Source organism: Brienomyrus brachyistius, chromosome 5 (assembly GCF_023856365.1).
Source record: "Brienomyrus brachyistius isolate T26 chromosome 5, BBRACH_0.4, whole genome shotgun sequence".
In the NCBI taxonomy this organism is placed as follows: Eukaryota; Metazoa; Chordata; class Actinopteri; order Osteoglossiformes; family Mormyridae; genus Brienomyrus; species Brienomyrus brachyistius.
The window spans coordinates 22609886-22634959 of record NC_064537.1 but is presented as its reverse complement, the minus strand read 5'-3'; the positions used below and the strand labels follow the sequence as shown (position 1 = coordinate 22634959).

Genomic DNA, 25074 nt, shown 5'->3' with positions numbered 1-25074 from the left:
TGGGGTCAGCTGAATACTGTACTACAATTGGTTTCATACTTTCAACAGACAGGTAGGTGCATAAACACTAACGTTTAGGTAAACAATTTAGATGCTGAACTAGACTAAAGAGAATGACCTCTAGCTGTGCATGTGCTATATCTAGCAACCATCCACTGATAAACCTGAGATCTGTCCAGCATAGTCACATACTCACAAAATACTGGTATTTTAGAGATACCATTTTACTTAACAAGGAGGTTCCATACTGAGAAAGGAAACCCAGCCAAACATGTAAAATGCAGGGAAACTCCACACACAGAGGGGCAGTGGAATCTAATTATTAATGTGCGAGGCAACAAGGCAACAGCAGCAGCAAAAACAGGTATAATGTCCTAAAGGTATTATCACATATGTTAAAACCCATCATTTAGATTTGTACTATACATACTGACCTAAAAAGTAATATATGCAACATAAACCACTGTACTTTAGTTCTACTTTGATCAGTTCTGATTTTTAGAATACATTTGGTAAAGCAGTTGCCGCAAATATGCTTAACATGCAAAAATCACATTAGAAACATTTCGGCCATAGTGACAGGATTAAAATATCCATAGCAACAATTCACATTCTCAAACTAGAAGGTATGAATGAGAGTAAAGAGAGACTCTGGAGTTTGCTTATGGATGCAAAAAAACACATTGTGAGGTCAAAGGCCAGTCGGGCCAAACCCCTCTGAGCATGTTAATTTTATACAAGTAAAAAAAAAATATGCAAAGCAGGAGCACTGCACTGCATGGGCGTCTTATCCGAGCTCTGGGAGGTGACGTTAAGTAGGTCTGCAGCATTTGCTGTAAGGACTGGGGCTGCTTCCAAATTCCAGTAGGATTCACTCGGCTAATGCTCTTGCCAGGAGGACAAAAGCAACAAACAGAAGGTCAGTAGAAATATAGAAATATAACACATATTTATAAACACTTATCGACGGCAGCACAGGCAGTAGAAGCAGCGGCTTTATTTATGCTACAGAAGGTTTTTAGTCTTGATTTACGTGCCGAGATAGAGCAGACATCCCTTACATTGGCCGGCAGACTATTAAATACCATAAGGGCCCAGTAATTGAAGGCTTTACTGACTGCAGTGCTTCTCTTTATTCTAGGAGGTACAATAAAGTCTACAGGCTGTGATTGCAGACTGTGTTCAATACACTAGAGATTTCAATCAGATAAACGGAGGTCAGATCCTTCAGCGTTTTTAAACTTGTGCAGACGTCTGTGCAGTTTAGGACCTTCAGTTCTGAACTTGATTGAAATCCTGTAAAAAGTAATAAAATGAGTGTTAAAGGGCAGAGCTGAATAAAAAAAATTGCTAAATTTTGAACTAATTGGATAGAGATAATGTTTAAGTCCTCAAGAACTAGAGAGCTTGTTTTTTTCTGATCAGACAGATAATAATTTTGACTCATCTGTTCTTTACTTCATTAAAGCTACTTGCTACAGATGGTACGCCATCTCCCGTGAAGCTTTCATGATTGTGAAAGGGACCTTTGACTGTTATTTTTCTGCTCTTAATTTCCCCTTTGCTTCCATTTCTGCTCATGCCTGTCACAATTGCAACGTATTTTACAAAAATTAATTGGTTTGCTTTGACTTTTCAGCAGCATTGACAAGGATCACTTAACTCTCCTGGGCACTCTGACTTCATCTCTCCTGTGTTCATTCCCATTCTGATATATAGGGATACCGTGAAATACTGTAAAACAAACAAACAAAAAAACTTACCCATAATATTTGAAGACTGAATCCACTAGTATGACTCTCGGCACCATATTTCTCAGGAGGGGCAGTCATGTGACCTGGCTTATCAGTATTGACATGTCCCACCAATCTCTCCTGGTTCTGTTTTGATTTTCTCCAGTAATCCGGATCCCACTGCTGATGCTAGGCCCAAGACTCATAAGCTCCTCCTGTTCATTTGATTCCCTGTTCACCAGCAAAGCATCAATACAGCTGTTTTTTTGTCATTGGCCTGAAATGAGATGCCTGGAAAGAGAAACAGGACCTAATAAACCTGTTGATTGCTTCGAAATGCCTATTTGACATTGTTCCGTTTGCCATCCCGACTGCTCACAAAGTTATACTGGATACCAATATAGCCGTTTTGATACTTGTTTTATATAATTTAAATGCTTTTTTCATTTGCTGTATATACTTAAAAACATGAAACAAATTATAAAAAAATAGCTTTGCAGTCGGGGTACTTGAACTCTTGACTGGTACTATTTATGGCAGCAGTGTCTCAATGGGTATCGCCGCTGCCTCACACCTGCAGGGATGCGGGCTTAAATCCCACCTATACTCTGTGTGTGTGGAGACTGCATGTTCTCCCTGTGTCATCTGGGATTCCTTTGGGTACTCCGGTTTCGACCCAGAGTCCAAAAACATGCAGTGAGGTTAATTGGTACCTCTATATTCACTGTCGCTGTGATGAACCGGCATGCCATGCAGCTGTACCTAAGGCTAGCGCCAAACCCTCCGGTGACCCTGACTGAGCTAAACGCTTGGAAGATAGATGGCTACATATTCATTTATTTTTCTTCCTTTTGGCAGGGTTGTGTGGGGCATCTTTTGTCCTGCTTTTCTTGTTCAGGCAACGACACCTGCCAGTTCTGATCAACACCAGTGTCTGAATGCCGATGCCAGGCTACCTCTACACTTCTCACTCAGGACTTTGGCGTTTTTTGCCTGTGCTTGACAGCACACACACTGAACGTAAGAGTGACTTTGTTAGACACGAGATTGAATGCCTTGAACTGAAATACAACATAGACGACAGTCTGGGCCTCTCACAGCTAGTCATTATGAACAGTCTACCCCAAGCCCTAACTATGACAGTCATTATAACTATGCCCAGCCCTAACTATGATTTCATACATCCCATTCCCTATAATTTCTCTATCATTGCCACAAAACCTTTGTTGTTCTCTAATGTCTTATTTCATATCCCCCAACCCACTTGAAAACTCATTCTTTCCTTTTTTTTTAAAGCTGTCATCCGTCTTTTTCTGCTCTCTTTTGCTTGTACTCCTGCCCACTCTCTCTCTCCTGTCCTATCTTATTCCCTGAATATCTTTTCTCCCAATGCCCTAAAGTGGCAGTTAGCAGAGGCAGCTGTTTACAATCATTTATATGTCAATCTGGCTTTGCCTCTCTGCCTGCTGTTCACTGTCTCCGGTTCCTTCAAATCTGCAATGGAAAGACTATTCTCACAGGCATAGATGACATAGTCTGGGTGTGGTCTGGCTGCTCAGTGTCATTATGCTTCGAATATTATTAATTCAATATGTGATAACGTCTTTATTGTTACCCTTATTCATTGACATTCCACCGTACTCAAGGAAATGTTTTCAGTAACAAATATCATTCATAAAAAATAACGATGCACAGAAAACCTTTGAAAATGGTTAATTGCGGTTTTCTGGTGTAGCAGATACACAGTGCATGTCAATATTATTATAAAAATCACGGAGGACGGAAAAATCTGGTCTCACGAGTCCACTTCAGAGAGCCAAGTGGTGCTTATGCTGATTTTTGCAGGCGCGGTATTTTCACTACGCCCAAACATCTAGGGAACCCAGGTGCAGTTTCTCTCGACCTAACTCTGTGCAATAGACTGCCGGGACGAGTAGTAGTCCTTTAGATAACGCTATCGAAATTAATATGTTCATTTTGAATCTATTAAGGAAAACAGTCCGATGTTTATTATACTATTAATTACGGGAAACGGGTGTGTGTCTGCGGTAGTAATTATGTAACATACAACAACAGTGGAAACAGTGTCGAGCGATTTCGGTTATATAAAAAGTACGACGTCAGCAATACCTGGGTCGTTAACAGAAGCGATAAAGGCTGGTAGCGAGAAGCACTTAAACAATGAGCATCGGCGATAAAAATAACGCCCTGCTAGTGAGCGCTAAGCTCTCCAAATTTAGAGCGAGCAGCACGCCGTGCCGCGTGCACGTCACGGCGCGTGCCGCCTGCCTTCATGGCGCAGGTGCTCTGCTTTTACTCTTCGCATCCCCACATCACGCTTCCCTCCCCCAGCGCTCTCATCATCTTCTCGATGCGTATATAAATGTATGTATGTATGTATATAAAGTATATATGTGTGTTTTTATAGGATATATATAAAGTAATATAACCGTATGCATACTTACGATATATATAGTGTACGAGTGTGTGTGTGTGTGTCTTTCTCTCTCTCTCTCTCTCTCTCTCTCTCTATATATATATATATATATATATATATATATATATATATATATATATATATATATATATATATATATATATATATACACACACACACACCAATCTCAGTGTCTGGCTGTACAGTCAGTGAAGACGACCGCTTAGTATTCAGTTCACAAGCGGGGACAACGGGCACGCGCGCGCACTCGGCAGGGAGGGTGAGAGAGCGAGAGAGAGAGAGCGAGCGAGAGAGAGAGAGAGAAGGGAGGCTGGACAGACACTGAAAAATACTCACAGAAGAGGACCAAGAGACGGAAGAGGAGAGAATTACGGGATATATCGTCCCAGTGTTTCTCTCAGTCTATCCCTCTACCACCTCCTTCAATCTCAGGTGTAGTATTCCGGCCGGCCTGGTTCTCCATGTTCCTGGTGTAGGGTGGGATTGTCGTTTTTGATTAACTGTGTTGGAGAATAGGGAAGAACCAGCTCCGGGATGCAAGGGAGGAGAATAACAGCCACATGCATCGACTAATAAAAATGCCATTAGTTAAATAACTGTCAATGCGTCATTGACCTGGTAATATCCAGCGTTTCCAGGAAGCTGGAATCAAACAGACGTTTTAAACGTATTTGCATGTGCTTATTCTGTACATAAACCTATAGTAGATAAGTATTTCTGTATAAGCTAACCTGTTAGTTCGTTCTGTTTATACATGTGTGTACCTCCCTTGTATTGCTTTCCTCAGTGCATTTCATTTCCTTCTGCAATGTAAATATATTTCATTTATGGATATTCATGCATAGTCTGTGACCATGCAAACGGTTGGTGCACATCTTCTACACTTTATGTATTTGAAGTGTACCAGAGAGCCGGTCCCCGTATGTGTTTTTAGATGACATTCAGTTAGTTTTCCTTCGAGGGCCGACGATGCCACACATATTAAAAGTAAATGGGAGTCCATAATTCACATGTAGGCGTGCATGTATTACCGCCACGACCGGCAGCACGATCTCTCTTTCGTGGACACACCTTTCTCACGTTTTCTTTATTCTCCTTGTGTTATCATATGAGTCAAATCCACTGATGTCTTCTCTCTTTTCCAAGTGTATATGTTTCCAGATGTGCCCGCTGGCTTTATTTGTTCAGTTGTACAATGCAGACTCCTGCCTGTCTGTTTGTGTACCTTTTCGGGAACTTATAACTGCTGGTCTAGACTGTGTGAACACATGCAGTATTTAAGGCAAATTGGCATTCCATTGATATATACATTGCTTTAGTCCTGCGATCTCTAACATCCACACTTTGTATTTCTTCCTCCTTTCTCTCCTCTCCCTTGCTTTCTCTCTCCATTCTAACCTCCATGCCTTAGACATCCTATTTTTACTTCTCTATCTCTTCCCTTTATTCTTCTCCACTCCGGGCTTCTCCGTCTGCCGTTTTGTCTCACCCCTCCTTGTCATTCCTCTCCAGAGCCTGTGCTATATATGCAATGTAATTGTTGCTGGCAATCTTTGTTATGTGCAGCTCTGTGCCAGTCAGCTTATTCCTCATTGTGAAATCCACTAGATTTTTAAATGGGGGGGGGGGGTTCTGGCAGATTAAATGACAGATCAGAGAGGTGGGGGGGGGGCAGGGGTCCTCCTTGATGCATGGATCTTTATCAAGTACACTAAATGTTTGAGACAGGTGACTTTCCCAGTCAAAGCATATAACACTTACCTACTTCGTCCAGGTTACGCTAGGCTGTCATAGGTTGCTACGAGTGGCTGTCATGTCTGCACAAGCTAGTGAAAACTGTAGTTCAGTTTTAAACATTTGGTGGCACTGCTGGGGTTAAAAAATGCTTGCACTAATGAAAATGTTTATTTATAGATATTCCTTTTTTGGGCACTTCATAGAATATGCTGTAAAATATTTTTCAAAATATACTGAGCATGTTTTCCAGCTTTCTCACGCGGTTGTGTCTAAACACCAACTGGAGCTGTTGCAACCTTGCTGTCCAAACATCAGGGTCTCAACATGCTCTGTATCATCACAGAATCCTCTGCCAGGCGAACTGATTCAGGCCGTATATGGCGACAGACATCTTTATATGATTCTCATAAATACCCGCTGGTCTGAAGGTGCAACCAGATATTTCAGGAAATATATGTGTGTGGTAAATAAATGCAAGCTCAAATTAAAGCTGGTAATGGAGGGAAAAATACACCTTGAAACCCAAGGAGAGGAGCAGAGGAAGTTGTCTCATAAGAACACAGCCTTAGTTAGGAAGGTCATATTAATATGTGTGTGTTTGTGTAATTTTTACCTCCTTTTTGTCTTCCAGGCACAGAGCTAGAGCTTTTAAGACAATCCTCAAACAAAATGGAGAACAACAAATTGCTTTCCTTATATAACTATAATATCTGTAATATTAGCTTCCAGTTTCTTAGAAATTATACTATAATGGTGTCATGTCACTTATTTTTTACTAAAGACTGGTGTTGGTTTCAGATTATCATCCTCATTTAATACTAACATGGGTATTTTGCCCATGTCATTGAGATTTATATGTTGAAGGCTTTTTATGCAATATAATTTTGGGGAAAACATTCAAGATGGTATTTCTATAAGATACCAAACACCAGATGTAAAATTGCATATTTTTTTTTAGTTTAGATTGATCAGTAGAATAGTACGTAATTTCTTTAGGTTTTGAAGACTCAGTATAACACTGTATTTGGTTATTGCCACTGAGAAAGTGCCTTGCCCTCTCTTTTGTATTTGCTTCTTTTCTGTGCTGTTCTTCCTTCATCTATCTTGTTGTCCTACTTTCACGACTCTTCTTCCTTCTGCTACAGCTTCTCCCCATAACGTGACCCAGTCTTGCCCCTCTTCCTGTCTTGGGCCGTGTCTCTCATTCTGTATTGTGAGAGGTGTGTTATGCACATACAGAAGGGAGTCACCTTCAGAGTGGATGTCACTGCAGCCGACGGTGGACACAGTGTCTCCAGAAAGCTGCAACATCAACCGGGGTCTTTCAGAAAGTCCTTCAAGTTAGACATAATTAAACTGACTGAATTTCTGCATTTTCTTTTTTTTTTTTGCAGGGAACCTACCCTTGGCCTGAGTGCTCTGGACGTTGCTGTGATTGGCCGGCTGAGGCAGAGAGTGCAATGCCGATTGGACAATGTCGGGAGATTGGGAGGAACACCTGTGTAAAAAGGCCCTCATGCTGTTGGAGGAGCTCTGCTTCCACTCGCCGAGGGGCTACAGCCAGAACGAGCATTGTCAGGAATTCAGTTACCTGCTGACCGGCCGCAAAAGGCAGACAGACTCTGGTAAGCTGCTCACTGCTGAAATAAAGGGCAGGGGGTGCATGCAGACTGGGGCACAGGTAGGAGACGCATGCGGGCAGCTTATAGCACTAGCAGTTCTTGAGGCATGGGAGCACCTGAGGTACTGGACGGAATTGGGCCAGCTCCGAGGCTGCAGTGCAGCGCTGCTTGGTTATGAAAAGGGCTGCGTGATGATTTGTGCTGGTTTTCAGGTTCATGGAAGGTGAGCTGATTATTGCCACTCCACTGTACTCCAGTTCTTTATGCGAACTGGCTTTAGTGGCTCATAGTGAAATATTCTGATGCCAATGAAGATACTGATGCTGGGCTTTTCTGGTAGAGTCCCCCTAAATCCCTTAATCCATCTTATTTCTCATTGTATCTCATCTTTCAGTATTTCTGCATTTCACACTCTCTGCCAGGTGTAAACAGAGCTCACGCGACTGTGACTTCATTAGCCTCCCGCTTTGAATGCCCCGAGTTACCCTTGTCAGCATATGTCCACTCCTGAATGCACGCTAACCTGTTTGTGCCTCACACAGCAACACCTGCCCCCCCACCCCAGCTGTCCAACACTCCCTCTGATTCTCCCCTTTCAGTTTCCAGCTGTGTTTTTCTTTCTGCAGCTACAAATTTGTTCCTTTCCTGCCTCCCTCCCTGCTTTGATTTTCCGTCTGTCCGTACCTCACTCCTTGTATGTGATTGTATCTGTCGAATGGCTGCTGAATTGATGACACACTCTCTGGCTGCTGAATAATTCACAAAAGAAATGGAGAGACGGGATAATAAAGGGGGAAGGGAATGAAAAGTATAAACTATGGAAGTGTGACACGCTGATGGCTTGACTGGCATGTGGTTAGTTCCGAACCAGCTAACACATTTACAGACTCAGGGATGAGAGAGAAGGTTTCTGTAAAATACTGTGAATCGTGTGTGTATGTGGAGCTGTCCAGAGCCACTAGTCCTGAAACTGTATGTGCATTTCCAGTTTGGGTTATTGGATGTTCTGGTTTCTGCTAGCAGTCCGAACAAGTGCAGTTCAGGAGAACTGTTTATTATAAATTGTTGTTGACTGGATTCCCACCCAGGATGTACCCTGGATCACACTCAAGTCCTGAGATACAGTCCTGAGATGTGGTCTGGATCGCTGCCACAGAGATCATTATTAAAAATAGATGCATGGCCAAGCGAGTGACCACTTAAATGTAGCAAAATGCAAGGCATGACATGCAGCCATTTAATAATAACCAGGATAATTGTCTCATTAGGTGTATTTTGCGATCATCAAGATGTGTCAATCAATTTCAACATTTCCCATGATTAATCTATGTGTGCCTTACTCTTTGAGTACTTCAGTTAGCTGTTAATATTGCATCATTATGAAAATATACTTGCCCTCGCAAAGAGAAGTTTTGAGTAGATCTTCATAATTCTCTAGAGACATTGATGTGTCTTATGCACTTATTAAAATCTAAAGCCGCCTCTATGGGTATTAATAGATGCACAGACAAAAAGGTCCAGTTACACATCTGTCTACAATCAAATTGCACTTATGTGCTTCTTAGTATTTATAGACCCTATTAATGAAGGCCATCGGATTGTAAGATATGACTAATTAGGAACATGCAGAGAGTACAGAGAGAGCGGTTTATCGACAACTGCTCCAGTCCGTTCCTTCACTATCTGCCCCATCTTGTCCAAACAGTGTCTGTCTTTGTCATTTTCTCTTGCAAGCCGATTTGATGTTTTTTTTTTCTCCACTTTCAAGTTTCTCTTTAAACACATCATGTTGACAGGAAGAGGAAAATTCCAGATTGCTCTTAAGGATGGTGGATGGAAAATAGTGATTATGGGATACGGAGCTCTGACGTGCTTACATGCCTCCGCTGCTCTCTTTCAGACATCTCTGTGAGCCTGCTCTCCGTCATTGTGACATTCTGTGGCATCGTACTCCTGTCCGTGTCCCTCTTCGTCTCGTGGAAGTTATGCTGGCTTCCCTGGAGGGATAAGGAGGGGGGTGGGCTGAGTCTGACTGCGGGGCTCCTTCCTGGGGGCGGAGGAGTGAGTGGTGGGGGAGGCTCCTCCCTCCTTCCAACTCTGTTGCAAAGGAGGGAGACGCACTCCTCCTCCTCGCTATACCCCTCCCTTTCGCAGTCGGCCCAGCACCACCCACATTTCTCTGACATGCTGGTGGTGGAGAGGGGTGAAGGAGGAGTGGGCGGGGTGATTGGGGGTCCAGAGAGAGCCCCCATCGGCATGGTAGGGGGTCCCCACGAGATGCAGGAACATTCGTACCTGGACATGGACTGCTATCCAAACGCCGCTGCAGGTACGGTGGTCTAGGCTGTATCTTAATTTCTCAATGTGATGCCTATCTTCGGCTGTGCATGCTGCATGCCTTATTTGTACAAAGTTTACGGGGACATGTAGGATCCATTATTTGCAGTGTCTCTCAAGGCAAAATAAGTGTGTAGTTTTCATAAATTTGAAGCCAGACAGGCATTGCTCTAAATGTTAATCATGTGATGTAAGTGCTGCACAGGCCTGCCGTGCTGGGGCTCCTCGACGTGAATCATTGAGCACGCTCGGCCTCTTTATCATTCATTCAAGGTGGCTTGAAGCTGAGCCAGACCTCTCCAGAGCTGCCCCCGTCGTCTGAGGCGGGACCCCCCTCCCAGTTTGCCAGGGAGCTGCCCAACGCTCATTCCCAGCAGCAGGTCACAGCACGGTCAGTATAGCAGGCCCTGTGGCACGCAGGCCTGAGCTGGCCGCCAGGCCGTCCAGCCATGCCTCCATATGTGTGTGCAAACGCTGTCGGTGTCCTGGGCCTCTTCCAGCCTGCGACTGTCTCCGCAGTCTGGGAGAGGAAGCACTCTGTCTCTGTTCACAGCCCACGGCCCATGACGCACCAGCTGTCCAGCCCCGATTTCCATGGCGATGAAAAGAGCGAGCAGTTGACCAGCATCGGTCAGATCAAGCCGGAACTGTACAAGCCGCGGCAAGGGGAGCAGGGGGACGCTAAACAGGGCAACACCTGTGGGAAGATCAGCTTCCTTCTGCGATACGCCTTCAAGTGAGTGAAGCCGTCCCGTTACTCAGTAACGCAGCCCCTTCACGACACTTTGCCTGTTTAATCCATATCCAGCCGCACATCAATTTTACTGTAATATTCTAACTCTCTGGGCTGTGAAGAAGTAGAGGATTTGTGATGAGAGAGACGCAGGGAGGGGGAAGGATTTCAGTGTGAGGATGAGCGTAAATGAGAGAAGTTTAATGACACTCACTTATGGCCAGGCTCTGTCAGGATGGCTCTGACGTGCTGTGTGGGCCTTTTTCTGCAGTTTCAGTGAAATCTGTTTAAAATGAAGAAACTGCTGATGATAGAAAAAATGAGAACAAGAGGCAGTGTTAGCATGAATTATATATAGGGCTCTATTTTAAAGGGTGAATGTGTCAACATATAACAACAGCCAATTTTATGACATATATAAAATGAAACACAAAACCAGGCGGAGAATGGAAGGAGACATATGACTCAGAGAATTTTGGAGGGAACAGGTTGTTACTGCCCTTCTTTTGACAGATAATTTCTGTTCTCCACAAGTTTTAATTATACTGTTTATCACATCTGATTGAATGGGGATTCTCAGCAGTTAACAGTATGTTTCCGTGGCTGTGCCAGCTAGTGTGTAAACTGGGACTGCAGTTTATCTGCGTTATATCAAAGTCAGAGACACATTTGGGACTCCTGGGAAATCTGGTCCTACTGGCACTGTTGTGGAAGGCAGATGCAGGGCCAGTGTGGGAATTACAGGCTTTATGTGGCATCCTCGCAGGAAATGTGCTGGTACCTGTTCCATCATCTCAGTTGCTGCATTATGCATGTTCGTGGGGTTTATAGGAAAGTACAGTCGTAAAGTATGTCACTTAGTTTAAGCCACTGTTATAGCCACAATTTGGGCCACGTTTGTAATTATTCACTGTATTTTCAAGATCAGTTCTAGTGTAGTCATAAACGCTTTGTGTTAATAAGCTGTTTCATGTAAATCAGTCAAACCTTCACTTTTGTCTTGTGAAGTAAAAACATTTAAAAGCAATTTTTCCTTTTCCTCCAAAAGGTTAAATATACTTGTTTTTTTCATATATTTGTACTTGAAATTCAAATAATCATTACCGTAAAAAACCATATGAAGCACCAAAGTATCCATCCAACTTTCCGCTATGTATCATGTACAAGGTTGTGGCAGAAGGGTCCCTTGAGCCAGGTCTTTATAACAGGTCTTTGTCACAGTTGGTCCCCATGACGTAATGTATGTCTGACACACACACGCACACACACACACACACACACACACACACACATGTGTACAGGGCAAAGGGAGGATTCAGATCTCCAACTCTGGAGTTTCCACTTTAGCACTAAAGCAGAGCTCAAGAAAATTGACGATTGTTTCTAAATCTTGGATTCACGTCTTGCCTTCATAAGAGCTTCACAAACCCGAGGCAATTGCTTAAGTTCTAGCAGGAGATTACCTGATGCGTCTTCCCAGATCTTCTTCAGCTTTTCCCAGATATGCTGAGTATTTTTTTGGGTTGAGTGGCTTTGCTTTGATTCGTCTGTCTAATTTGTGACATGCATATCGATTCAGGTCTGTAGTCCTGGCAGGCCAGGTCATTGGCTTGTATCGTCCTTCATTTTTCATCTTCACCAGGTAGTTCTTGCACAGTTTTGATGTGTGTTTTGGATCAGTATCTTGATGAAAAATGAAAGACTTGGCCTTCTGCCATAGTTCTGATGGGATGACATGCCTTTGAAGTATGATGTGATAGCCATAGTGGTTGAGATCACCCTGGATTTGGTATATATCTCCCCTGCCTCCTACATGCTTGACAGCATTTAAACCTAGATATAAAAAATTTTGACTCCTTAATCAAATTTGCTCTTTTTAATAAACAAGTCTGTACAGTTTAAAGAAAAATTATGGTTTCCATCAGGTTTATGCAAATTTTAGACTTGTTTTGCATATTATAGACTCGCACTTTGTTTTTTCTTCTACGTTTTAGGAATGTGAGTCCAGGAAGGGTCATCTGTGTTCCTGCTTTGTATCTGTGATGGTATCACTCAGTGTCACCCTACCTGTGTCTTCTCTTGCAGCACAGAACAGCTGATTGTAAAGATCCTAAAAGCTCTTGATTTGCCAGCGAAAGATGCCAATGGCTTCTCTGACCCTTATGTCAAGATCTATCTCCTGCCAGATAGGAAGAAGAAATTTCAGACAAAGGTAGATTCACCTTTTAATCTCAATGACCATGTTTTTCCACAGAGACCATGTGGATGAACTTGATTGTGTCAGGGGAACAAAAAAGTATATGTACATTGAATGTTTGTGACTCACAACCTATGAGACTGGTTAAAAAAAAAGTAAATATATATAAAAAAAATTCTGGTGGGTGTGTGATGAATGGTAATAATAAAGGAGAAACTACAGAGTCAGGTACACAAATGTCATGTCTGTCAAGTGTCTGAAACGTCTAAAATTTAGGGTCTGGGGGTGGGGGGGGGGTTGGTTTATGGGGAATGGTACATGCTCAGACACCCCTCCCCCATCCCAGTACACCACTGAGTCCCCCCAACCTGACAAGAAGAAAACGGAAAGAACCTTAGCGATAGATCAGTGGGGGCTGGCAGTCTATGAGGGGCTACGACTTCTTCCACTGTTTCCATTAGGTTAAATACTTCAAATATGAAAAACATTTAACGTTTTACTTACAAAATTATTATATGTGTTACATATGACATAATTAACTTACTTTTTTGAAGCCTGGGAATTTTTATTCATGTTAGAAGTTGATACACTGTACTGTAAATACCAGTTCCAGCTTGTGTCCATTTTGACATGTGATCTGTCTTCTGGAAAAGAACCCAGTCATATGTCGCAGACAGTCGGTACAATACTATGCAAAAGTAAATAAGAAAGAAAATTATGCTTAAATGATCCTCATGTCTGTCAATGTGTGTCAGCTTTGCCTTTTCAAAACCTCCCTTAAAACTTCCTCAGTACCTGCAGAAACCATCCAATACACCAATTGGATGTAACATGTACAGTAACATGTTTGGCTAATCAATACCTTATTGAGTTACTTAAGTAACTGATTAATTAGTTTACATGGAATGACTGGGGTGCTCCTGAGGAGAGGTTTGGGAACTGAAGTGATGTTCATCTAGCCATCCAAAAAGAATTCAGTAACTTTTTGCAAAACAAAGGAAATTTATTGATTTATTTTTTTATCGTTACTGTTAATTTGCATGCATTCTAATGTTAAACTGATTTATTATATATAGCTTTAAATATTTTTGTTGACTGCCTATAACTTGTGCACAATGTTGTATATATAATATGCATATAATATACGGCACAGAAAAAATTAAGAGACCACAGCACAATTTTTTGGTTCACTGATTTTTCAATTTATTGTATGGGTGTGTGTCTATGAGTAATATATACATTTTTTTGCAAACTGCAACCTGGTTCTTCCCTGTTTCTCAGGGCTTCTTCCTTGCTTTGTTGGCGCTTCCTGCTTCTAGGAGCCTGATAAGAACTGTCCTAGCAGTGCACTTACACCTGCACTTAATGTTTCTCATTCCTTTTGAAGGTCACTTGACGTCATCCTTCGATTCATGAGAAACTGTCGGATAAGTTTATCGTCATCCCTGTCATTAGAAAGTTGCCTCCTCCCTTTACCTAGCTGGTTTCTGGTCGTTCCCAGTGTCTCCTGCTTCATCTTGTTCTTCTGTTCTTCTATACTTTAGAGTGGTATCTTACTTTATTCCACAGCTGTATATGTGTGTTTTACAGTCAGTGAGTGATGTCATGGAATTTACCATTCCCAGTGCTGTCATTTCACCTTCCAGATGGGTTTTTTACAAGAGTTCATTCCCAATGTAATATTTAAATACGAACTCATTTAATATCTCAGCTGTATTTTAATGCATGTTATTAACTTCCATTATGCCAGCACCATGAGGTGCAGTAACCACTCTGTGACAGAACACATAACCTTTAAAACGTCATCTGAATTAAACTTTTACGATGTATCTGAATTTCAGTCTCTACAACATTACACACACCCTAATGGACAGAAGTATAAAAATAAGATATATGAGACGTTTCCTATTCTAAATGACCCCACTCGCATTCTTAATCCATATGTTACTGCCCCCATCATTTTAATTAAATTATTTTAGCAGTAGTTTAATTACATTATTTTAAGTACATCATTGTAATAGTAATTATTGTAATGACCTTTATGAAAACCATGCTTTTTTAGGGATGCCTTAATCCACTGATATGTTTCTACACCCCATTATTTTAATTAAATTATTTCAGTTATAGTTTAATCACATAATTGCATCATAGTAATTGTAACTATTTATAATTGTGTTTGAGGAAGCCATGCTGTTTAAGGCAGAATGTTAGGAGTGTGCATATCTTAGCTGTTTGTTATTGTGTGCACTGATGCGGGGCTGCCTTCCGCTCCCTCACAGGTCCACAGGAAGACCTTAAACCCGGTCTTTAACGAAACCTTTCAGTTTGGGGTGCCACTCGCCGAACTTCACAACAGGAAGCTTCACTTCTCCATCTACGACTTCGACCGCTTTTCCAGGCATGACCTCATCGGTCAGGTGGTCGTGGACAACCTGCTGGACTTCAGCGAGGGCAGCGGCGAGAAGCCGGTGTGGAGGGACATTGTGGAGGGGACGGCGGTAAGAGTCCCCCGCTTGTCTCATCTTTGGAAACTGGTAGATTTGTGTCTTGGTATATCTCTGCTGTTTCTGGCACAGTGGCTCTGTCACACTGTTACCTCACACCTCCAGGGTTGGTGCAATGAATCCCTCCCTCGTGTGTGACGTTGAAATGCTCTCTTTGTGTTCACATGAATTTTCCTTCTGCAGTCCAAAAGAATGTGTTTAGGTGTCCGGTGTCTCCAAATTGTCCATAGTGTAATGGACAGGAATCACTTCCGTGTACTGCCTGAGACAGGCTTCAGGCTCAGAGTGACAGTGTAATGCATAAGCAGTGTGGGGGGTGGGTGACTGTATGGCTGTGTGGTTTTGCTATAAATATAAACATACAGTATGGTATGGAATCAGACAGTTCTGATCCCAGACAGGGCCCTGCTCTTGTTTCTGTGTGAAAGGTTCAGTGCTTCTGGCCAGCTGTAGTCTAAGGCCCTGTTTACACTTGGTTTTAAAATGCATCTTTGGCAATCAGATCGCAGGTGGGCATCGCTAAATACAGGCGTAAATGACCACCAAGACGCATTGTGATCTGATCACTGAAACCACTTCCTGAGGTGCTCTGGGACACCTTTGACCACATATCATTTGTAGTGTAAACTCTGATTTGTTCCTGACGACTTCATAATAACTGTGCGCAAGACAGTAACAAAATCTGAACACAGGTAGTCAACTGGACACCTTGGAGACGAATGATAGACGCAGGTGTAAATGGTGTCTTGGCTGGCAACTTGTGATCCAACCGGCCAAGATACTTTTTAAAACCAAGTGTAAACAAGGGCCTCAAATGCTTTGCAAGAAATTCTGGATAGGAACCTCAGCTAAACAGTTAAAGTCAATGGTAAACGGACAACTCTGCCTCCAACAGGAGAGAGCAGACCTGGGGGAGCTGAACTTCTCCCTGTGTTACCTGCCCACAGCGGGTAGACTCACTGCCACTGTCATCAAGGCGACCAACCTGAAGGCCATGGACCTCACAGGCTTTTCAGGTAGATAGCCATACCATCAGTGATTATGCTCTGATGTATCAGGACTACTGCAGCAACTGTTCTGGTTTTACTCGTGCCAGTTGATTCATTTGTCCTGGTCTCATGGTAATTTAGTAATGTAATGCAGAGATTTTTCTCTACAATGTTTATTGACATACATTTGTTACAGAGAGTGTCATGACTTACTACTAGCAAATCGCATTCTAAATATTCTAACATTCTAAACATTCTAAAGATTACATTCTTGGAATTCTGTGAATCACAAGTAGTATTCCAGAGAAATGATTTTCCACATTAAAATAACCATAAAATGTCTACCTGTATGTTAGCTGTTTCTTAGAATTTGAAATACTCATCCAATAATTATAATAGTTCTTCCAAATATTCTGTGATTTTCTTCTCCTTCGCTCTCCCTGTTAGACCCTTATGTGAAAGCCTCTCTGATCTGTGATGGCCGTAGGCTGAAGAAGAGGAAGACGTCTACTAAGAAGAACACGCTGAATCCCATTTACAACGAGGCACTGGTCTTTGACATTCCCAATGAGAACATCGACAACGTCTCTCTGATCATTGCGGTAATGGACTATGACTGGTAAGTAAACAGTGTAGAGAAGATTCATTAAAATGCTTTAGCACTAGATGATAAAGAATGATGGCCATTTACTGGAAAGTATTCCACCATAATTAGATTGACTCTAGGGCCAAAATTAAAATAAAACCTAGTAAAACATTAAAAAAATATTTGAATAAAAAAATAGTTGGAACTTATTCCTTGGAATCGTTAATTTTGTCTGTGTTTTGCAGTATGGAATAACTGAATAAGTGATTGAAAGATGTGCATCCCCAAGAGCGGTTAAGGCAAAGTCATGTGCTTTACTGGATCACTGAATTATATGCTGTGATGAGTCAGTTTCCTCTAATGGGATCCCTCTATTGTATCTTTTAATAAAAGAATTAGCTGCAATTTAATTAATTAAATTGAATAAAAAGATATTTTATTGCCATGATTATTATTTAACTGTTCCACTTCAACTGAAATTAATATGAAAATTGTGCTTTTTCAGTGTGACACATGACACATTTTTCTTGATTTTGTATATTTGCACCACTGCATTATGGGCCTCTGTTAGTCCATTATGCCATGATGGCCCAAGTTAAAACAGGAGATTGAGCGTTTTGCTTTGCCTGGGGACTTGGGTGTTTAATTCAGAGAGTGATACCATGCTGCGTAATTATACTGGGGTTACGTTTCTGGGAAACAGCCATCCAATTTATAGCCAGATCAAAGAATGTATTTAGCAATATAAGATCGCGTCCAATGTCACAGAGAAGAAGGAATCTATGAAGGGCTTATAACTATGCAAGTATGAATAAACCTGAAGATGTTAAGGCTGAGGGTAAATGGCTGAAGGGTTTGTAGCATCATAAAAAAAATCCCCCTGTAACCAAACAAATACCACAACCCACAAAAGGACTATTAGTGTGCGGTAGACAGGCCGAAGCGTAAAAATAAGAAATATGAGATACTTCCTGTTCTAAATGATCCCACTCCCCTCTGATTCCTTAATCCAATTCTCATAATGACTGCTTAAATATACATTAAGGGGAATGATCAACCTAAGCGAAGCCATACATGGTGCTCGAAGAAATCAGTTCAAACTGATTTATGCTGAGAATCCACTGTGAAAGGAAATGGAAGTAATTACCAAGCAGTGGGCAACTATGAAACATCTTTTGGAAAACCACTGGTTTAATGTGTTACATTTTGAGCCCAACATGTAGCAAGCCCTAATGAGCAAATCAAGTGCACCTACCTTTTATAGCAATAAGAAAGTAACTCAACCAAAGAAAATGCTCCAGATTAGATTTTATAAACAATATATGCATATTAACTTGACTTGTGTTATATATTATGAATTTCTATTGTATATTGTGATTAATAGCAAGTAATATGTTCTGGTGTGACTGTTTTAACCCTTTGTGGTATCATTTAAAAAGCCTACTATTCCTAAATAAAAAAGTGGGATAGCATGTGGTGTAAATACACGTAAACCTGATTGCGTGCTAGCAAAGTATCCATAATAAAAACCACTAATGAGCGTAGTTAATGTTCCCTGTCTAATATCTTTCTGCAGATAATTGGGGAACAGGGTTCCCTTCAAAGCCTTGCAAATATTCATTTGTAAGGTTTCCACAACTTAGCCATGAAATGTGTTGTACAGGGTTCAGCATGACATTACACCGGGGGTAAATTTCATTTCATGCCATCTAAAAATAGCCCACTGTGGTTACAATGACACTAGTATCTGGAAGAGGGGAATTAGGTGAGCATACAGTGCTAAGCACATAGACTACTAACTGCATCGCACTGCCTGTTGCTGAGTTCTGAGGTATATCTCTTCTCTTTTTGTTATATGTCTTGCATCTCCCCTTCTTCGGCTGCGCCAGCATTGGTCACAATGAGGTTATCGGCATGTGTCGGGTCGGGAGTGACGCCGAGGGACCTGGCAGGGAGCACTGGGCAGCCATGTTGGCCAACCCCAGGAAGCCCATTGAGCACTGGCACCAGCTGGTGGAGGTACACAACTTATGTCCACATTGACCTGTAGTTCACAGTAACTACACATAGTTTTAAATTACTTTAGCATAATTTTTGGTCTTCTGGGACCCCTAGACAGTTCACATTTTTGCTTCCTACCGAGAGCTGGGAGGGAGAAAAACATGGACCATCTGGCAGAGAGTTGGGAGGGAGTTAAAACATGTTCTGTGTAGGAGGTAGCAAAAACATGGACTGTCTGGCAGGGACCTGGGAGGGAGCAAAAACATGGACTGTCTGGCAGAGAGCTGGGAGGGAGTAAAAACATGGACTACGTGGGAGGGAGCAAAAACATTTATTGTCTAGCAGAGAGTTGGGAGGTAGTAAAAACATGGACTGTCTGGTGGGGAGCTGTGAGGGAGCAAAAACATGTACTGTCTGGCAGAGAGCTGGGAGGGAGTAAAAATTTGGATTGTCTGGGGGTCCTCATTGAGAAACACTGCTGTACACATAGTCCAGTACAAGTACCCAATTCTGTTTTCTTTTTGCAAGTATGTTCATATTTAATGTTTAATTGTATTTATCAAAGTTAATTTAATACCTGTAGGTCACCTTCCCTGTCAATATATTTTACTTGTTTTTCTTTTTCCTCTTTGTCTCGGTCCATTGAGACCCTGTAACCCCAGCTGCATGCTCGCCTCTCTCTATGAACAGGAGAAGTCGATGAGCACCTTCGTGCCGAAGACTGGTGGGAGTTCATCCAAGCCGCACATCGTTGTGGACAGCCCTCATTCCGAGTAGAGCTGTGAGCCCCCCTTTCTCTTGACCACGGGCTGTGCTTTGTAAGCTGGATATATGTTGTGTACTCAGAATGATACAACGAAGGCCTGATTTATGTGAGATTCAGTGTTGTGTCTAACTACATGGTGTGATATGTGACCATGCAGCCTTTTAATGGCTGTGATGTTATATTTATCTTTCTTGTCACCCAGAACATGTAACATAAATAACGGAGACAGTCGTCTCTAGAGTCACTGTTTCTTGTGTTCAGGCCTTTATCCATGCCTCCTTCACAGAAAGGTAAAGTGAAGAATTTCTGGTGGTTGTGTTGGTTGTACATCTTCTGTTACTGTTGCGCTGTTGTCAGTGTGGCTTTGCTCCCATCTAAAGCGATACAGCGATGGCTTTAAGGAGGATATATTGTGTTTACACAGCTTTCCTATTCATGAGCAGCTAAAAAAAGCTTGGAAATTAAGTCAACAAAATATATCACTGCAGGACGGACGTTCATTAATCGCTATCAGAAAAAAACAGACACGTTACTGTATACTTCCTTCAGTTGAGTTTAGTGAAAATGTAAATTGAGTCTACTGTTAAGTTATTAGTGAGCATTAGTGAATAAAGCTAGTTCCATTGTTCCGATACAGATGTCCTGAAGCTTTGGTAGTCACCATAGTAACACAAAAGGTGAGAATTTCATTAAGGGAATAGAAACAGTACAGCTGTGTTACCAAGCGCTGTATATTGAATGGCACCTCAGTTCCAGAGGTGATATGCATTATTCGGTCTTAGCATTTTAATCATACTAGTTTTATGTATAAATTCTGGATAGACATTGATAATTAGTATGTGTTATCCAAATAGTTTATTTCCAGAAAAATTACTCCAAAGGTTTCATTATCACTGGTGATTTATTTTTTTTAATTTGTGTTCCCAAGTGCTGTTCATCCTGATCACTTCATTCTCCAGATGGTCATGAATACCAGTGAGCGTGAACATAGATTATTTAAAAACTCAGAAGACCAAGCTTCCCATGAACATTTTTAATTCAGATGTATATTTTTTAATTTTCCAGGGAACAGAAATAAATGTATGTGGATTGCCGCTGAGCTTTGTCTGTGACTCTCCCATTTCTGCGTATCATAGAGGGTTTCTTACTTTTCTGCTTACCACAAAGAGATAGACACAGATATTTTAAGACTGATTACTGTGCAGTGTTGCACTAAACATACATCATAACCCTTCTAATTGTAACATGTCAAGAGATTTACATATTTGTTTGTGGCAGTATTCGCTTCAACATCAGCAATTCATGCCTTTCACTAGCTTTAACTATGAGATATTTATTAGTGTACATATTGTGGTTTTGAGCTTTACTTTAGAAGATTAAACACAGATTATATAGATTATAACACTACTAAGACATTGAAAGTTTTCATTATCTTCGGAATGGGAAAGTCATTTTTTTTGTTTGTTATAAATGTTCATTTGGCAACAGATGATAGAGCTATCCAAACAAGTGCTAATCATACCTGAGTACAGGTCGTCATTGATTTAGACCACGGTCTGTTTTGACTGACTGGTCATAAGTTGATTTGGTCGTAAGCCGACCCTTTATTTTATAGGCAAAAATTATAATATATGTAGTATACTGTAGGGGCGGCATGGTGGTACCATGGTTAACACTGTTGCCTCACACCTCTGGGACCCGGGTTCGAGTCTCCGCCTGGGTTACATGTGTGCTGAGTTTGCATGTTCTCCCCATGCCGTCGTGGGGTTTCCTCCGGGTACTCCGGTTTCCCCCCACAGTCCAAAAACATGCTGAGGCTAATTGGAGTTGCTAAATTGCCCGTAGGTGTGCATGTGTGAGTGAATGGTGTGTGAGTGTGCCCTGCGATGGGCTGGCCCCCCATCCTGGGTTGTTCCCTGCCTCATGCCCATTGCTTCCGGAATAGGCTCCGGACCCCCCCGCGACCCAGTAGGATAAGCGGTTTGGAAAATGGATGGATGGATGAATGGATAGTGTACTGTATAATAAAATTCTGTCATCTTTAAGTCATATTTTTTGGTGTTTTTAACCTTTTTAATCTCAATTTTCTTAGTTCATTGCTGCCAGCAGTTGGGTCAGAAACTGTCGTAAACTCACACTGGGCATCAGTCACACTGCCAGACCCGGCACAGTCGTGGCCACATTTTTGCATTCTCGGATTTTTCGTAAAGTCGTAAAGTTTGTAAAGTTGTAAGTTGTAAAGGTTTTAAGTCGACGACAACCTGTATCTGTTAGGGTTACCTGAACAGGTGTTGGAATTATCTGCTATATAATGTTATGCAACATACTCTAGTCCAACCAGGACTGTCACTTCCTATCAGGTCACCCTCATTATTAGCTCAATTTACATCAATGAACTTCAGTAAATACAAATTTCAGGGGACTGGACACGACACATTTGGTTCCAGTTGTAAACCTGATTTACTTAATTGTGGATCAATGACATCAATGAGTTCCTGGAGCTCCAGTTTCCTCTGCCTCACCCCTCTCCATCTCTTCCTCTTCTAGGTGTCCTCGGTGCCATTGTCCTTCCAGTTCCAGACCTTTCCCTTCATCTCTAGTCTTTTTGCAACATTTTCTGAAGGAAACTGAGAGAAGACAAGCTTATATAGCAGTTCTACAACTAACAATAGTAACTCTGATCAATTGTCTGAAAATAGCTTAAAGGAGCAGTGTACGTAATTGCATCACTCATTGTAACTTGAAAAGGTGATGAAATGTTGTGAAGATGATGTGCAGACACCAAAAGTGAGCTGTACTTTAATCCTGACACACCATAGAGAACACAGTAGCAGATGGACACACACCTAAACACACCTGTGTGATGGGATTGAAAAAAAAACTATGTGCTATGGACAGTATATGTAAACGAGTGCATATCAGCACTTCGGATATGCACTTTCTCAAAAAATAAAATCAGATATTGAAATCTGAAAGTTATTTTCTGAAAGATTTAATAACTCCAAAACCCAAACAGTTTGAAAGACTTAGAAGACTGACATTAACAGATATTGCAAAATGTATGCATTTCATATTTATTAGTTGTAAGCGTCTTCCCTGATTTCTAAGAAGCATTCTGAATTTTTTTTTTAGAAAGTGGGATTAAAATTAGAAATATTTATTTCAAAGTGCTCATTGGCTATATTCTTTCATGAATGTTAGTCGCTTTAGAAAACGTTTGAGGGCATTTTCTTTAAGAATGTCTAGCTTTTTTTTTTCTTCCATTACTTCGGTATAGCCTAGGAATTGTCATAATGTGAACTTTGTCACCCTGAAGCATGTTATCAGTTTTCAGCTGACAAATGGGAGTGTTTCTGTGGGTTTGGTGCAAGGACGAATCTGACCTCATCGCCTGAGAGGGACACGCTTGTATTTCTGTGCATTTACTGTACCTGGGGAAAAGAAATGTCCTTCTAAGAAGGGTTTTGATCATGTCATTTATTTTGGTACCACCCCTTGTTATCGCCTGACTGATTTTACTTTGGGGGAGTCAGTCTATACTCCCCACACAACGAACAGCACTGATGTTTTGTGCAACCTTGTTTTAGTTTTTATTTTTACTGTTAGCTTGAGTTTGTGTGGGTGCCCCCAGTTTGCTGAGTGTGTTTCCTCGTGCTATTTCCGTGTGCAGTACCAACTTCATGCACAACACTAGTGTCCTCCCTGACAGCCCCTGCCAGTCATTGACAAATTCCTGAAGCAAACTGTCATGTTCCTTCCCTGTGTCTCAGAGAAGAGAAATTTGTGTGTAACACGTTTACTTCGGGTGTCCTGTTACCCCTCAAACTGCCCCAAGCCTTTTTTACGTTTGTATTTTGTCTTGGAATTACTTAAGATACATGTATGACAGCTGTTATACATACATTCAGATTGTCTATGACTCTTAATTGATAAACTTTTAATGATTATTAATGTCTTCTAAGGCAACTGTACTATCACCCCCACCCCCCCCACTCCCAAAAAGAGAAATGCATGTGAATAAATAATAAATAATAGCTAAGGACAAACGCTACATGGCAGAGGTTATGACATTAAGAGGGATTATGTCAACATAGTGCTGATTTTGTAATTATTATCATCATCTTTAAGTTACCCTTTATTTTTTTCTGCTATGGGAATTTGTTTTGTTTTTTTAATTTTATTTTAACTAAGGCAGCTACCATCCATCCTAAGTGTTATGATAATGATGCATTTTTATGTTATCGCTACTATTCCAGCCTCAATTGACAGTCTAACAAATCTATTAAACTATCCTGAAATCTGCTCAATACTATATTGCCATCATCTTCTTGACCTTAGAGCTGCTGTTGCTATAGTTACTTTATATTGGTAATTTGACAACTTTCAGACATGGTTGAATAAGGGTAATGGTAGTATGAGTTAACTTGACAAGACACAATGACCAGCCACACGGAGTTGGTCTGAGCCTTCAAGTAATGGAATAAGCTTGCAGTCGAATCTCATGTATTGATAAAATAATGTGAGAAATTGCTCAGGTAAAGATTCACAAAAGCATTTAGCTTATGCACTATGTCCCACCGATTCACCTTCCCGTAACTCCACGTGTCCTATCATTTTTCACCCAATATCAAATGAATTAGTTTAATAATAGTGATTTCAGAGCTGGGCTTCATCTTTGAGGTTGGACTTGTATATATTTTTATATAAAATCGTAGGACTTTTGTACATCCCATTTTCTCCATGCTGTCTCCCTGAACGACCTGCAGTCGTATGTCTGTTGTCGTTGATATTCCGTGACCTTAGACTTCCTGTGTAGCTGTGTGTGTGTTGCTCCTCTCTGTCTTCAGGCCTCTCTCTACCTCATGTGCCTCTGCGTTTTTGCCGTGTTCTTACCCCTGGTGTTTTTTCTTGTTGCGTGATCAATCTCACCCGCCTCGTCGATCCCCCCCCCCCCCCCCCCTTCCGTGTGATACGGATACTGATTTCCTATGTTTCCCAGTTCTGTGTCAGTGCTGTTCAGAATGACTTAAAATGTGAAAAAAATTGTTTGCATGCTATACTAGCATGAATGATGTCAACTTGATTTAGTTTAAATAACTGATGCAAAACGTAGACAACAAACATAATACTAATATTACTAACAATGGTAATGAAACACTAATTGTGATTATGAGAAATCATGACGATAACATTGTTAATACTGTACTGTCTATCTGAAAATAACATTTCTGTTTTTTTAATGTTGCGCTTTGGGGTTAATTTTGTTGGATGATGTGAAAAAGAGTTTTAAGTAATAAAGAAAAGATTCTTTATAGAGAATAATTATTTCAGGCAGAACAATAGGAATGACTCTGATGTTCGTGAAAATGAGACTGTGATAGTTGAAATAAAACAAAAGGAATTGCTCTTAA

At 41.3% G+C, this 25074-nt stretch overlaps 1 protein-coding gene and 1 long non-coding RNA gene across 3 annotated transcripts; one reads left to right on the top strand and one right to left on the bottom strand.

Annotated features, from left to right (window-relative positions):
* Positions 1-206: 206 nt before the first annotated feature.
* On the bottom strand, positions 207-4001 carry LOC125743039 (uncharacterized). The gene is made up of 3 exons (XR_007398263.1): positions 3864-4001; positions 1764-2024; positions 207-1296 (listed from the first exon to the last, which is right to left on the bottom strand). It is a non-coding gene; the product is annotated as an uncharacterized LOC125743039 (long non-coding RNA).
* LOC125743014 (synaptotagmin-C-like) lies at positions 811-25074 on the top strand. Of its 2 annotated transcripts, none has more exons than XM_049015595.1 (12): positions 811-919; positions 7323-7553; positions 9451-9879; positions 10161-10278; positions 10441-10623; positions 12706-12832; positions 15097-15315; positions 16217-16337; positions 16758-16929; positions 18786-18915; positions 19588-19678; positions 22211-25074. In XM_049015595.1, the coding sequence occupies exons 2-11, from the start codon at positions 7403-7405 to the stop codon at positions 19672-19674; spliced, it is 1737 nt and encodes a 578-aa protein (XP_048871552.1). In that variant the 5' UTR covers positions 811-919; positions 7323-7402; the 3' UTR covers positions 19675-19678; positions 22211-25074. The 2 variants fall into 2 exon arrangements, with proteins under 2 accessions (XP_048871552.1, XP_048871551.1); XM_049015594.1 differs by lacking the exon at positions 811-919 and adding an exon at positions 4358-4623.

Bases quoted from the DNA above. Each gene is read 5' to 3' on its own strand.
- LOC125743014 (XM_049015595.1), top strand. From the start codon at position 7,403: ATGTCGGGAGATTGGGAGGAACACCTGTGTAAAAAGGCCCTCATGCTG. The intron at 9,880-10,160 runs GTACGGTGGTCT...CATTCATTCAAG, and splicing joins CTATCCAAACGCCGCTGCAG to GTGGCTTGAAGCTGAGCCAG. The intron at 12,833-15,096 runs GTAGATTCACCT...GCTCCCTCACAG, and splicing joins AGAAGAAATTTCAGACAAAG to GTCCACAGGAAGACCTTAAA.